This window comes from Chiloscyllium plagiosum, chromosome 1, assembly GCF_004010195.1.
Source record: "Chiloscyllium plagiosum isolate BGI_BamShark_2017 chromosome 1, ASM401019v2, whole genome shotgun sequence".
NCBI lineage: Eukaryota > Metazoa > Chordata > Chondrichthyes > Orectolobiformes > Hemiscylliidae > Chiloscyllium > Chiloscyllium plagiosum.
The window spans coordinates 89,856,006-89,872,027 of NC_057710.1; the positions used below are offsets into that span (position 1 = coordinate 89,856,006).

General features: G+C 38.6%; 1 protein-coding gene across 5 annotated transcripts in view; it reads left to right on the top strand.

Annotated features, from left to right (window-relative positions):
• Positions 1-16,022, top strand: part of txk (TXK tyrosine kinase) — a 54,538-nt gene that overhangs the window by 10,008 nt on the left and 28,508 nt on the right. For 3 of the 5 annotated variants that reach the window (XM_043691455.1, XM_043691472.1, XM_043691492.1), the window contains 3 exons: positions 11,316-11,364; positions 11,488-11,587; positions 14,098-14,303. In XM_043691455.1, the coding sequence (XP_043547390.1) occupies positions 11,316-11,364; positions 11,488-11,587; positions 14,098-14,303 (355 nt within the window). Of the gene's footprint in view, positions 1-10,762; positions 10,782-11,115; positions 11,138-11,315; positions 11,365-11,487; positions 11,588-14,097; positions 14,304-16,022 lie in introns of those variants that run through there. The other 2 variants (XM_043691482.1, XM_043691463.1) reach the window with 2 other exon arrangements.

Below are 16,022 nucleotides of genomic sequence, written 5' to 3' on the forward strand. Positions count from 1 at the left end.
CCCCAAAAGAGGTTCCAATGATTCAAAAATGTGAATCCTTCTCCCATACACCAGCTCCTCAGCCATGCATTCATCTGCTCTATTCTCCTATTCCTACCGTCACTAGTTCATAGCATCAGGAGTAATCCAGATATTACTACTCTTGAGGACCTCCTTTTTAAATTCCTGCCTAACTCTCTGTATTCTCCCTTCAGAATCAAAACCTTTTCCCTTTCTATGTCGCTGGTTCCAATGTGTACAATGACCCACTGCTGGCTCCTCTCCCCCTTGAGAACATTCTGCACATTCTTTGAGACATCCTTGATCCTGGCACCAGGGAAGCAACACACCATTCTGATTTTTCACTGCTGGCCACAGAGACATCTATCTGTACCTTGGATTAGAGAGTTCCCAAGACAATTGATTGCTTGGAACTCAACATACCTCTCATTACATTACAGCCAGTCTCAATACCAGAAACTTGGCTGTTCTTGCTACATTCCCCTGAGAATCCATCACACCCTACATTTTCCAAAACAGCATACTTGTTTAAAATCTGGATAGCCATAGAAGACTCCTGCACTACCTGCCCTACTGCTCTTACCTTCCCTAGAGTTAACCCATCTATGTGACTATATCTGTGATTTTCTCCCTTCCTATAACTGCCATCCATCATACCCTCTTGCTCTTGTAAATTCTTCATTGCCTGTAACTGCCTCTCCAACTGTTCCATTCGATCTGATAGGAGTCTGCAGATATAATCCTCAGTAACCTGTAAACTCTCTCTAAACTCCCACATCCGACAACAACAGCATATCACTCTAGTAAGGGCCATTTTTGCTTCTTCCAATCTGCAGATCGAGTAAATAGCCTGTCTTATTCCTCTACAAAACACTGCTCCAGGCTAACTTAATACTTATGGCTTATATTTTTAAATTTAATCAAGAGACATCTCAATAAAACATATAATCAAGAAAGAACCCACTCTATTCACTTCTGCAAACTTACTGCAAGACCTCAAGGCCACACTTAAAACTATTCACTTATCTGTGTCTGTGCTGTGACCCTCCCAAACAGGTTTCTCCAAGGTCAGTTGTGAATTTCAATGTTTGTTATTGTAGACCTTCCTCCTCCAGTGAATTGTTTAAATGTCCATCACCATTCACAACTGTGTGAGGCAGGACAACATTTCTTAACTGTACTCTTCAGCTATAATAACATTTCTTGGTTTAATCCAATTGGCCAATTGAAAGACACAGAAGAAATAAATGACCTGTTTTCCTGTGAGGTCACACTTTGGCTCTTACAGGGAGGAAGAAGCTGAAGGGACCGTATACTGTCAGTTTTCATCCCCCATTGTTACTGTTCTTCTTATGCAGGTTGCTCTTCTCTTTATGAAGCTGCAGGCCCACGTTCTCATATTTTTTTGTGAAGCTGCTGACTCCACTTTCTCTCCTGCTCTTTGTGAAGTTACTATCCCCACTCTCCCATGTGCTGTTTCAGAAGCACAGGTTCTCCTTCCTGTAGCGCGGTCTGCCTCACAGAGATGCTGACAGCTGTACACTCCTCCCAGGCTCCTTCACATTTTTGCTGACTCACAGCACACACCTCTCAATCCATCTGGGAGAGGCCACTGTGGGCAACAACCACCTACTCAGCTAGGTTCTCTGAGAATGGACAGCAGAAAACTAATGGAAAGCTCGTGACAAGCAGATATAAACAGAGAATGCAAATGCCACTGTTCAGACATATACAGCTGATTCAAAGTTTTAATTCAAATTTACTTTTATATATTTAATTGAAACTAGCAATGTGGGTTAGAATAGATTCTGCCAATAGTTAATATGGGCTCAATCTATTTAAGTTAAATCACTAATATATACAACACATATTTTCCATCTAAAAGGAGGAATGAGAATGGGTTACATTTAATGCTGACCATTGTGGTGCGAACCACAAATAGTGGATGAGGACTTGCAATCAGTTTCTTGGCAGTGAGAGAACCTCCTGATTAAGTCAATTTGAAAGGGACTGACCTAGGATTTCTGATCACCATCCGCAGACTGTCAATCAGGCTCAAAGAGTTAATCGACACTATTAGCGTCGAGGCCTTTGAAATTTAGTAAATCTTTGGGTAAGTAACAAGAGCTGCATGGCTTTTCTACATCCAACAAATCCTGTTGGTGGTACGAGATCCCTTATTGTTGGTTACCCAGGGTCTGATTCTGGGACCTGGCATCAGGAAGTGAGGAGCCAATGAAAGACACAGTCCCCAACATAATCCCATTATTCCTGAAAAAGGGCTCATGCCCGAAACGTCGATTCTCCTGCTCCTTGGATGCTGCCTGACCTGCTGCTCTTTTCCAGCAACACATTTTCAGCTCTGATCTCCAGCATCTGCAGTCCTCACTTTCTCCTATAATCCCTATTGTGCCTTTTCTAGATTCCTGGGCCTCTGGTTGGTTCAGTGCCACTGTAGACTCTGCTTGTACTGGCACTGACTGCCATGAGTGGCTTCAGGCCTTGAATTAGTTGGCAGCATTCAGTGGGTGGGAAACTCTCCCTAAATGAGGAGGCTGAGGGTGACCCCTTAAATGTTGGAAGAGCCGCTGATTCCCTTGGGAGATCCCTACAGAACTGATAAGGTTCCTTTGATGTTTTTCCAGAGACTCTGTCAGCCTGTGGCAGCTTAATTTCCACCATCTTGATGGTTCTAGTATCTGCCCCCGATTAGCTGAGGACAATTTCCAAGTTTGCTGATGTCTTCAGTCCTGCAAGGAGCATCATGAAAAGCTGAACTTCTCACCCAATGTAGTAATCAGATATCTCTCGCACACTGTTATTTACTTTCTGACTGGGCATTAGAGATGTAGGGGACCAAGTAAGCTCAGCAACACAGGACAGCAGATGTGCAGCAATGAGTTGTTTGTGGTGATCTCTCAGAATTTGTGCATATACGCAACCCACACTTCAATTAGCAGCTTTCCTTCTAACAAATTCCTTCTAACAAATTCATGCTACCTACCATAATGTTAAAAACAATGAAAAAGACACTGACAGTGAGTTTTTCATTCTATAATACTTAGCTGTGATACTTGAAAAAGGTTAGAGCAGGGAGAAAAGCAGTGACTGGTAAATATTGACTTACCTCTACAGAACTAAATAAAATAACTTCAAAAATAAAATGGGAACAAGGTACTCCATGAATGAAACCTGCCAGCAAGTTGGCTGAGTTACTTTGCATGTTGTTTTGCATATCTTAATGAGTTTGGCTGGAAAACCTGACACCAGTTCGTTATGGAAGACAGTTTTTAATTTGTAGATTATGTTATACGCATGAACCACGAGTTTTTGATTACAGACCTGACCAGTGGGAGGAGGTGTTAAAAGATGAAAAACCACTTCCACAGTGAGAAAATCAGATGGTGTGATAAGAGGAACCATTCTGATGCACCTGCTACTGGTTGGATACAGGAAGCACGTTTTTTGGAGCCAGGGCTCTGGGTACTCGGTTACAAATCTCTTTTATCTGCACTCAGGTGGCAGTAGTCCTATTTCAGAGCCAATAGAAAAAGAGTACCCCATGTCTGTGTTCTCAGGCTCCATGAAGAGTTGTGTTCTGTCAGATTTTACTGAATATATTACCGAAGTGTTAAACATTGCATTATCGATATTTATAGGAATTTTCAGGGTCAGATTTACGAGTTCTGAATGCAGGAAAAAACAACACATACTACAAGCAGGAGAGAGAGAAAAACTATTTAAAATAATTATTCCATTTAAAGAAAGTGATATTAAAAACAAAAACATATGCAGTAATTGCTCAAATTCAAAATAGTAGCCTTTTTATGCTGGAATGAAATTTGTAATTCCCAAGAGCGCTGTGCTAGCTCAACCATACTTGTTGTTATAACATCAAACCACATCAGCCAATATAGTCCCAGACACTATTCCTGCTCTGAACTGTGTTGGTTGCTTTGAACTCAGGACACAGTCCCACCAGTGTCTGTTTCACAGTTACAGTGGTACATGTGCTAATTAACCAGTAATCCCCATGTATGTATGGAAATCAGATAATAGGATAGAGTCACATATTAAATGCCATCTAGAACATGTACAAAACCTGGATTATTTGAGAAGCTGCATATATAAAGCAGTTCTACTGAGCAATAGAGGAATCCAAATAGTTATAATAGGAATTATACAATTAAAAGTAGGGTAGTGTTGTAGAACAGAGAGATCTAGAGGTTCAGGTAGATAATTCTTTGAAATTTGCTTCACATATAGATAAGGTGGTTAAAAAGGCATTTAGGATGTTTACTTTCATTATTCACACTTATGAGTATAGGAGTTGGGACATTATGTTAAGGTAATACAGGGCATTGGTGAGGCCTCTCGGAATACTGAGTCCATTTCTGGTCTCCCTGCTATAAGAGGGATTTTATATTAAGTTGGAGAGATTTCAAAAGAGATTTACCAGGATGATTCTGAGAATTGAGGGTTTCAGTTATAAGGAAAGGTTGGATAGGCCGGGAATTTTTTCACTGGAGCATAGGAAGTTGAGAGGTGAGCTTATAGAGGTTTATAAAATCATGAGGGATACAGATAAGGTGAATAGCAGGTGTCTTTTCCCTCGGGTGAGGGATTTCAAGTCTGAAGTGCATATTTTTAAGGTGAAAAGATAAAGATTTAAAAAAGACATGGGGGCAATCTTCTTACACAGAGAGTAGTGGAATGATGTGAAGGTGCCGGTGTTGGACTGGTTAAAAATCATAAACCCCAGGTTATATCCAACAGGCTTATTTGCAAGTACAAGCTTTCAGAGTGCTGCGTCTTCATCAGGTCGCTGTGTACCTGAAGGAGCAGAGTTCAAAGCTCGTACTTTCAAATAAACCTGTTGGACTATAACCTGGGGTTGTGTGATTTTTAACTGTGTGTGGAATGAATTTCCATAGGAAATGGTGGATGCCGGTACAGTTGCAACATTTAAAAGATGTTTGGGTAAGTACATGAATAAGAAATGTTTGGAGGGATATGGGCTAAATGCAGGCAGGTAGGACTAGTTTAATTTGAGATTATGGCTGGCATGAACTGGTTGGACTGTTCTGCATGACTCTATGACTCTAGGAGTAAAACATAAATCAGCTCCATTTGACCAACATTGTTAAATGGAGAAGCAGCTCAAGGCAGTTTTGTAAGTGCTACTAAAGGTCAATGAAATATTAGAAAGCTAGGATAATTATGTGGTTTGCTTGGTTTCTGTTGTTTTTTTTTAGTTAAATTTACAGGACATCTTGTAACCGTTCAGATTATGGGTACTTGCATCTTCATTTCTGACAATCAGTTTGATGGTGGAAATACTGAGACTGCTTTCATATGAAATAAATCTTTAGAAGCAAATCTTTGAAATCTGATGGGAGTGTCCTTGTCCAAGTCACCATTTTATTATTGATTGAAGAAGAATGATTATAAATAATATTTTCATTTCTTAGTGGTACTAAACCATACTAACACAAAAAAACCCATCAAGTAATATGTCATTTTTTATCATTTATCTCTGATTGTTAATGTTCCATTTACTCATGACATCAACAGTAAGAAACTAAAGTTATACCTCCTACGAGTTTAGTTATAATTAGAAACCTATATCCTGGATGGTGGCGCTGACATGTCATATCTAAAATGTTAACATCTTTATGGGTTTGAACCTAAAATATACCATTCACTTTATAACTTGATGAAAACGATCACAAAAATTTCAGGGAACAGCTAAATAGAAACTATCAATACAAGATCAATACCAAGAAATCCAGTAGGGAATTTAGACAGGTCATCTTTACCCAAAGAGTGGTGTGATGGTGGAACTTGCTACCAGTGTGAGTGTTGAAATAAATACTATGGATGTATTTAAAGAGAAGCTAGACAAACATGAGGCTGCAGGGAATAAAGGGGTACATTGTTAAATTTGGATGAGGAAAGATGGAAGAAGGCTCAAGTGGAGCATGACTGTCAGCATTGATAGCTTTGCCTACTTCTTTGGCAAAAGATCCAATGCAATATTATGGGGCAAGTGACCCAGACTGACTTCTTGAAAGCTCTGAGAATAAAAACATGATGAATAACAACAAACATCACATATTCTTGAAATTTACTAGAAGAAAAGACTCAAAGTTCCAATTTTATTTTAATCTATAACAGTTGTGTTCATTTTTTATGAGAAAAGCTTTCCAAGACAGTGAAACCATGTAAAATTTATGTGATACATACTAAGACTGGTTGCATTGTTTGTTTTTGGTCAAATCAGGATTCAACAGCATTTTGCAGATTTGCTTTCTTATTTGTGCTTGATGTGTCAGTTAATTAAACAAGTCAAAACATAAAAATACTCCTCATCACTATTTATAGTGCAATTCATGATGTGTTTTGGAAGATTACATTTGTTGTTTGTTTTAGAGTCCTTATGTAAGATTTCTGATTCTTTTTACAATAATTGAATGAATGACAATTTCCTTTACTACTTGCAAACAGAAGTTTTGATTTTTATGAATATTAATAACAGCTCGTATTTATATCATACCTTTAATGTAGTAAAAAAAATTATAGGTGTGCAACGTACAAACTGTGATATTGAGTCATAAAAGGAGAAACTAGAGCAAATTTCTAAATATTTTTTGCCAAAGGAGGAGGTTTTATAAAGGATCATAAAAGAATAAAGTGAGATAGAGTGGCAAAGAGGTTTCCATGGTAAGTTTGGAACATACAGTAACCCAAACAGAAATTGCTGGAAAAGCTGCTGATCAGGCAGCATCTGTGGAGAGAAATTAGACTTAACGTTTTGGATCCAGTGACCCTTCTTCAGAACAAATGATACCTCGGAAAAAAGTTGTTTTTTTATGCAGAAGATAGGGAGAGGTTAGGGGGTAAGAAGTAAACAATACATGGAGCTAGAGCCCAAAGAGAGAGAAGAACAATTGGACAGACAAAAGAATGGATAACAGTCAGTCTGAGAGAATGAATAGCTGCTAATAGGCACTATTAGTGTGTGTAATAACAGACCATGTGATGACAATATGTAGGAGTTGGGGTGAGTACATGGGAAAAGATGCTCAAGCCCTAAAACTTTTGAAATCAATATTGAGTCCAGAAGGCTGTAGCGTTCCAAAGCAGAAAGCGAGGTGCTGTTCTTTTAGCTAGCGCTGAGCTTCACTGGAGCACTGTAGCAAGCCTGAGACTGAGATATTGACCAAGGTGGTGTATTGAAGTAGCAGGAAACTGGAAGCTCGAGGTCTGTTTTGCAGAGCTTACAGTCTCTGCAGCAGAAGGGAAGAATGTTGAAACCGGGGAATGTTGAAAAAGGCAAAATTAGCTGAAGGCTGATGTCTTGAAGGGTTTACATCTGGAGGAAACTACAAAGGTGAGGAGGAGAGAGGCCAAAGAAAGTCTTGAAAACAAGGATGAAATTTCAAAAGTGTATGTCATTGAGTACAGAGATAATAATGCTGTTTGGTGAAAGATGGGAGATGGGCAGCGGTATCGGGATGACATCATGTTTATAAATGTTAGAATATGGCATGCTGGTCAGAAATACATTGGAACAGTCAAATCCAGAGGTAAGAATTCAGTGAGGTGGTTTGAAAGTAGGACAACCATCTCCCAGCCCTCGATTAATGGCACCATCTGGCACATGTCACAGGAAGATTGGACCAATTTGGTGATAATCCAGTGGGCTAGGCTTTTTGTCTGCCACTGTAATGTAGCTGAAATCAGATCAACATTTAAGCTGCTTTTTCTGAGACTGCAAAATCTGGAGTATTTGTAATAATCACCCAAAGCTTTACTGAGTCCAAATCAAAGGAATTACAAATCTAACCACAAGTATTATACAAATCTGAAATGTATTAAGTTTCACATGTATTTTAGAAGTCAAGATGTTTTGACTATATTTACAAATTTTCCTTAACTATCTGTTCTCTGTCCAAATCTGTATACTTGTATTAAGACTTCTAATTTTCTGTATTAAATGGAAAATACTTTGCATGAGAACAATGATTTTGCTATAAACTGTTTAGCAGTGAACGACATTGTATCTACCATGGGAAGAGAATTCTTGTTTCCCCTTTTCTAGTCCAGTTCACCCAGTTACCTGCCTTCCTGCTTCCAAAAATCTCAAAACAGTTTTCTTCAACTATATCTTTAGTTCCGTGCCTTCATGTCCCTATTCTGTTCCTGATTCCAAAAGAATAATTTATTACAAAATATTCTGAGTTCTGTACAAAATATCATTGGAGTTATCCAGGCATTTTTTTGGATATGTTCTAATTGCTGGAATGAGTTCTCAGATTCCAGCATAGATAAATGAAATCTATTTCAATGGGATCCTCACCCTTGCTCCCCAAGCTCTTGCATTGCCAATTTATTGTGAAATTTAGTCAAACTGTATGTGGACTTTATGCTGTAAAACAATATAATAAAAACTGATTCGATCTGATTCAGAACATTCAGCTTAAAGTCCTTGCAGCGAAGGATGTGGTCAATTGAAACTGTCAAAAAAGTTTAAATTCCTAATAAACTGTATGAACTCATTTAACTCTATCAGTGGCCAAGAAATAGGTTTCTGGCTATAATTAAAACTAATAACAAAAATAGCTTTGCTCTGAAATTGTAAGGACCAAATTTTCAACTTTATGTGAGATGAGTGATAACAGACAGGATATTTGTTAGATCCAACAGTGTTTAAGATTCAAGCAGTGGTATTGTGGGCTGCAGATCCATTGTCACCTCTTCTTATATGTCTATAGAAGGTCCATTCTCAAAGTTTTGTTTTGAGGCTCTAGGTGGAAAGGTCTATTGTAAATAATTCAGTTACTTAGTTGCTGCATTAAAATATCTTTGCCTGATGTGTCCAACTTAAAATGTGTCTGAGGCAATGTTCTTTTGCTTCTGAAGATTAACGTGCAAACTGACAGGGATGTAAGACAAGTCCTGTTTGTGAAAAATCATTATCAGACGTGAGCTGCTGACCATTTCTTGAGCAGATTACTCAAGGCTGCCTAGATCTCAATGCAAAGATAGCTTATTGTGATGACACCAGTGGTAGAGACTGTCACCACCTGCATGCCCCTCCCAGCCCCTGACCCCAACCCAGAGTGATCTGAGAAAAAAGAACTGGAGAAAGAAATTTGTACAAAGGTGCAAGCCCGTACCCCCACTGTTAGACCATGTTTTTACCCTGGTGGCTGTGTTTATCTAGGCCTTCACTCTCTTCAACACATTCATCACATTTAAGTCACAACACAGACTTTATCTTAAAAATAAAATGTTGGAAAACCTTCTTTGGAAAAGTCATATGGGACATGAAAAGTGAACTCCTTTTTTTCCCTTCACAGCTATTGCCAGGCCTGCAGGGTTTCTCCAATGTTCTCTACATTTATTTCAGGTTTCTAGCATCCATAGCATTTTATCTTTAATTTACATTAATCAGCTGGAGTTATTGGAATTTGGCCTCAAGAGGCTTATATAATTTGCTTTCCTTCAGATTGATGGATCGTTGAATGGATAAAGTTAAAGTCTGTAATAAAAGTAGTGCTGCAGATGCTGAAAATCTGAAATAAAACCTGAAAATCTGGAGAAACTCAGCAGATCTGGCAGCAGCAATGGGGAGAGAAACAGAGTTAACATTTTGAGAGCTGTATGATTCTTCTTCAGAATTTATATGTAATTAGCTGACCAGAACATTTTTATGGTAACAGCAGAGTCGTTTTATTATGATGGGCTGCCTGTTCCTACAAGACTGTAGTCCTGAACTTATGGCAGATAGATGACAGAGCAATTACAACATGAAGTTTCTACTTAACCATGTTAACCAGAAATTGTATCCAGAATGTGGTGGACTTTGTGCAGTTTTACAAATTCAAGATTACATTTAAGTGTGTGAGCAAGCTCAGACTTAAAAGAGACCTCAACTTAGAATTCCTGTGAGACAGTGTTGTCATGACATTGAGGATTGCAATTAACTTTTGACTAAAGGCAGCCCCCTGAATGCTGAGTTTAAAAGAATTTAACCTGAAATTTTGATTGACTGATCACTGAAGCTGAATAAACAGGCCAATCAGCAGTTTTTAGCTGACGATTCAGCATGTGACTTAAGTAGCAAAGGCAAATCAGTTAAACAATGTTGAAGGAATTTAAAACATTGCAGTGATGGATGTGGTTGATTGAGGCTTCAGTTGAATATTAAAACTACTGCCGATGCTGGGGATCTGAAACAAACAGAGAGTGCTGGGAAAACTCAGTAGGTCTGGACATACCTGTTGGAGAGACACAGAGTTAACTTTTCAAGTCTGATATGACTTCTTCACATGAAAATAATGATCTTTCTAGGGACTAAGACAAAGGCAAAAGTGACAATGTGGTTCAGTGATTAGAAGCTGATGAAATGTTATGGAGAATGGATAATTGGGATTGAAAGTATAATTGGAAGTGAACTATGGGAGACATACAAAGATAGGGTTTGGGTGAGGAATGGTGAAGTGGTTGGTGAGTGACACAGCTTATTAGAATGGCCTTTTCTTTTATTATGTACAGACGGTAGAGTTGCTTGCTTCCTATCCCCACTGGTGGTTCTTTGCAGAATCAGAATGGAATTGGGTTTTGTGTCAAATTTAATACTTACTAGTGACTGCCTTTAATTGCTTTGGTTCTGGCTTGTAATTTCAGGGCCTTAAACTCACAATTAAATGGAACTCAACTCATCTCTTAATAAGACATAGGTTTATTTGGATTCCTAAAGGAAATTTAGCAATGTGAGTGTAATTTTAGAATAACCTTTCTGTTTGTAGTTGCACATACACAACTTTAAAAGGGAACTTCAGATTTAATTCATTACTGGTTACCATACTAGGTATAATATAAATAGATGATGTGATGTGACAGACAGTTCCTAAAATGAAGACGAAAATGGAAACAATGCATTTCTGATTAATGCTCACGATACTCTTTAAAAATGAGGAGAAACAACACGGTCATTGGGTTCACCCATTAATATAATTAATCATATAGCATCAAACAGAACGTTTGATTGCACCTCACAAGATTTCCGGTGGTGTCTGATCAATGACCTCAATATAAAGACCACATTATAAAAGCAAAGACATGCAAGGTATTAAATGTAGAAAATATTGAAAACACACAACAGGTCAATTAACATATAACTGCAGTGTGTTGTCTGGAATTTTAGTTTTTGATTTCCAATATCTGCTGAGCTTTTGACTTTCTTGAAATGTACTTTATTTTGCAATGAAGAATTGTGGTTACATTGAAGTCTCATGTTTTTGCAGATCATACCATCCAGTCAGTGTTTTGCTGTTGTTGCTCTGTTCAGAAACGGTAAGCCCAACTTTTCAACTTCCTTCCAGCTAAAAATACTTTTCTACTTTCCTTGAACTATTACAGCTGATAATAATATCTTCAATGTTATGTTAATTTGTTTATTTTTCAATTTAATTTCAGTGCAGTGACAACTCAAGTGAGTTTAGATGATAATGCAGATCTAATGGATGGTTATCCTTTGAATAATGGTCAAACATCATATCCTTCAAATATTTACCGAGTAGGTGATATGTTTTTGATATATATTCATGATGTATTTAATGAGACAAAACTCACGCATAAGAGTCTAATTGTTTTTTGACTTATAATTTATAACCGTTACATGGAAGCAATTTTTATTTTTGACTGGCCACATATAAAAACCAAAGTAGTACAATATAGTTGTACTGGTAAACCATTTTCAAATTTCCTTATTAAACCAAATTGTTGAATGCTTCTGGCGGCTTGCCTGAGGTTACATATTAACACTGAGAACTTCCATATGACAATAGAATACTTAGACAGTACAAATATATATTAACTGCATATAGATTACATAAAGGAGTAGTATTATAGTTGTTCCTTTTAAATATCCAAAGCAAAACATCTATCATGGCTAATTTTATTAATCTGTTTCGTCCTCCTAAATGTAAAGTTTTTGTAACTCAGAGCTGAACTGCTGTATCATGTGAGGGATGGCAGGATAGCCAGGATAGGCTTTCATTGGATACAGCTGACCCTGGGGTGAGACATGTCCTGCCCCCATTCACCACAGAGCTCCAATGTTACATCTGGCAAGTTATATAATTTCCTCTGGATTTTTCATAGCAGGCTAGTGGATAGGATTCCGTGTTCTCACTGCCACAGCCTGGTCAATTCCCAGTCTTGGACTGAGGATTTCCTGTGTGTGGTGCAGTGGTTATACTTCGACCTCCAGGCCAGAAGGTCTGAGTTCATGTCCCTGAATGAACCCTTTTGTTGATTTTTTTTGTTAAAGTACGGTGGTCGTGTCCATACCTCTAAGCCAGAAGACCCAGGTTCAAGTCCCACCTGCTACAGGGGTGTCTCATTGCTTGTCTGAGCAGGTGAACAAGAAAGTATCCCTAAATTCCTTACATTATACATTGATTTTCCAGTGAAGCAAATCACTCACAGAAATCCCCTTTGTTTAGCTCCCTGTTGTTTGTAGGATATGTGCAGCTAATGATTCTAACATGTGAACCTTATTTTTAAATTGATACATTAATGCATTTAAAAGTAGAAAGAATGTTCTAACACTAAATTGTGGCAGGTTAACATTTGGGGCTAGAAATTTCAGTTCAGACCCAGGTTCGATTCCAATCTCAGGTGACTATCTCTGTGGAGTTTGCACGTTCTCCCTGTGTCTGAGGTGGGTTTCTACCCACTATCCAAAGATGTGCAGGTTAGCTGGATTGCTCATAGTATTCAGGGATGTGCAGGTTGGTTAGATTAACCCGTGATAACTGTGGGGTTCTGCGTTAGGGAGGGGCATGGGCCTGGGAGGGATGCTCTTTGGAGGGTTGGTGCAGACTCGATGGGCCAAATGGTCTCTATCTGCACCATGGGAATTGTATGAAATTATTTTTTTACACAGACATTTTAAGTGTTGGTGCATTGTTTCTGTCTGTTTTCAAAGCATCCTTGGGTGAGGTTCTTCTGGTTGCTTGAGTAGTGTAACTTTGATGAATGATAATTAAGTCACATAAGTACTTTTTGGCATTTGGACTGCTTTTTTGTCAAAGTCTCTTAAGGCAAAGGAAAGAATTCTTTATATAAGTTCACCTCCTGGATGTTAGGAAGACATTGAAATTGTTAGTGAAGAATTTGATTTCTTGAACTGTGTATTAAAAATATTACATTTTATTATTATCAAGTTATTTTAACAATGTTTGCCCATATTCCCAGCTTTAGACTATATTTATGTAAAAGACTAAAATGTCACAACCAAGTACCTTCCTCATAATATTGTATTAGAAGATTGAATCATAGAATCTCTGGTGTAGATAAAGACTTTTCGGTCTGTCAAGTCTTCATTGACACTCCAAAGAGCCTTCCATTCTATCCCTGTAAACCTACATTTATTACAGTTAATCCACCTAGCCTGCTCACTATGATGCAACTTAGTATGGCCAATCCACCAAAGCTGCACATCTTTGTAAAAGGAAACCCATGAAGAGATGGGAAGAATGTACAAATTCCACACAGTCACCCAAGGCTGGAATCGAACCTGTGTCCCTGATACTGCGAGATAGTAGTGCTAACCATTGATCCACTATGCCCCCCTGAAGGAGTGGAGGGAGGTGCAGTTATTGGCAAGTAGTAGTAGGTTTCCTGAAAGAGATCCCCTTAACTCAAGGATATTATTGTAATATTACATTAGTAAATGCATCTCAAATGTAAATAGTTAAGGTTGAAACAAATGGTGATGTATACATGCATAAGATACACCCATTGTGCCAAAGACTGTAAGCAGTGTGCCTTTGAAACTTTTTGCAAAGTTCTTTAAAAATGTGAAGAATGTGCCTTTAGCGAAGTATTGTCTGCTCTGAAGAAGGGTCACAGAACTCGAAACAATAACTCTGTCTTCTCTCCACAGATACTGCCTGACCTGCCGAGTTTTTTCAGCAGTTTCTGTTTTTATTTGTTTATAGTCAAGTGCATTTTGGCATAGAATAACAGAAAAGCCACTGTTGAGTTTGGCTTTAATCTTGGTGTTGTGTCATTCTTCAGGCCAACAGGTCAGTAGGGGTCCCGTCAAGAAGGAAGCCTCCACCCCCACCTCCGAGTGATGATGAGGAGGGCACGGAAGTCAAGGTGATCGCCCTGTATGATTTTTGGGCCCGAGAATCCACTGATCTGAGTGTCAGGAGATATGAAGAATATGTTATTCTTGAAAAACTTGATCCTCACTGGTGGAAAGCAAGGGACAAACATGGGTAAGAATAAACTTCATTTAGCATATTTGTTGCAATATAAAATTTATATAATTGAATTACATTGTACTCAGTTGTGACAAGCAAACTTCATGCTGCTTAAGAGAATCGTGCAGTATTGTTATCAGAAACTGGAAGATTTAAATTTAAATATTTGTTCTGATCATACTTTAAAAGAAAAAAATTACCAGTATCCAAGTCTCCTACCAGCTATGACATAGGCACTGACCATTTCATGTACTGACCCTAAATTTGTATGGGAATTCCTATACAACCATAAGAAATAGGAATAGGAATGATTTGTTCAGCCCCTCAAGCCTATTACACTGTTCAGTAGGATCATGGCTGAAACCAACATTCTTTATAGCCGCTTTCCTGCCTTTTTCCCATAACCCTTGATTCCCCTACTGATGAAGAATATGTCTTAGACTTAAATATGCCCAAGAACTCTGTCTCCACAGCTCTCTGTGACAAGAGTTCCAAAGACTCACGACCCTCTGAGTGAAGACATTTTTCCTCATCTTCCTTAAATTGGCCTTTATTCTGGGATTATGTCCTCTGGTCTTAGACTCTCCCATGAGGAGAAAATTCCTCTCAGCATTTACCCTGTCAAGCCTCTTAAGAATCCTGTATGCTTCAATGAAATCACCTCTTATTCTTCTAAACTGCAGTGAGTATAGTCCCAGTCTGTTTAATCTTTGCTCATAAAACAATCCTTCCATATCAGGGATCATCTTAATGAACCTTCTCAGAACTGCTTCCAATGAAATAATATGTTTCCTTAAATAAGGGGACCAAAACTGCTCCCAGTACTTCAGACATGGTCTTATCAGCACTTTATACAGTTGCATTAAGACTTTCCTATTCTTATACTCCAACCCCCTTTAAATAAGGACTAACATTCCATTTGCCTTCCTGAGTACCTGTGATACCTTTTTTATTTTTTGTGCTCAATTCCCCCACATGTCCCTATGTGTTGTAGATAACCTATCAGTATCTTACTGTAAACTGTTTGTATCCCTCTCACAAGCTGCCATTCCACCTATTTTGTGTCATCTGCAGATTTGGATACAGTATACTCACTTCCTTCCTCTAAGTCATGTCCCCTTCCAGAGTGACTTGAACTCTCAAGCTTGCACAGTACACGCCCCCCCCCAAACTCCCACTACCTGCCCTAACTGCCACCAGACCAATAGACAAATAGAGTTGAAAGTATGAGACTTTTTCCCCAGAGTGGAGTGGTCAATGACTAGGGGACACAGGTTCAAGATGTTGGGGATGGAAGTTTAAAAGAGATGTGGGAGCAAGGTTTGTGAAGGTTTGTAGCTCAGGTTGAGGTTTAGGGTGTAGGTTTGCTCACTGAGCTGTAGGTTTGATATCCAGACATTTCATTACCTGGCTAGGTAACATCATCAGTGGCGACCTCCAAGTGAAGCGAAGCTGTTGTCTCCTGCTTTCTATTTATATCTTTCTATGTATCCTGGTGGCTAACTTTCTTCCTGTTTGTCCTACGTAGTGTTTGTGGCAGTCCTTGCATAAATACTGGAACTAACATTGACTACTCTTTGAAATGGCTTGAGCAAGTCACTCAGTTGAAGGACCATTAGGATGGGCAACAATGCTTCCCCAGCACTGCTCTCACTCCATGAAAGAATGAAGGAAAAGAAAATATATTTCTCCAGATCTCATTTTATGTAATGGACTGATACATTGGCTTGAATT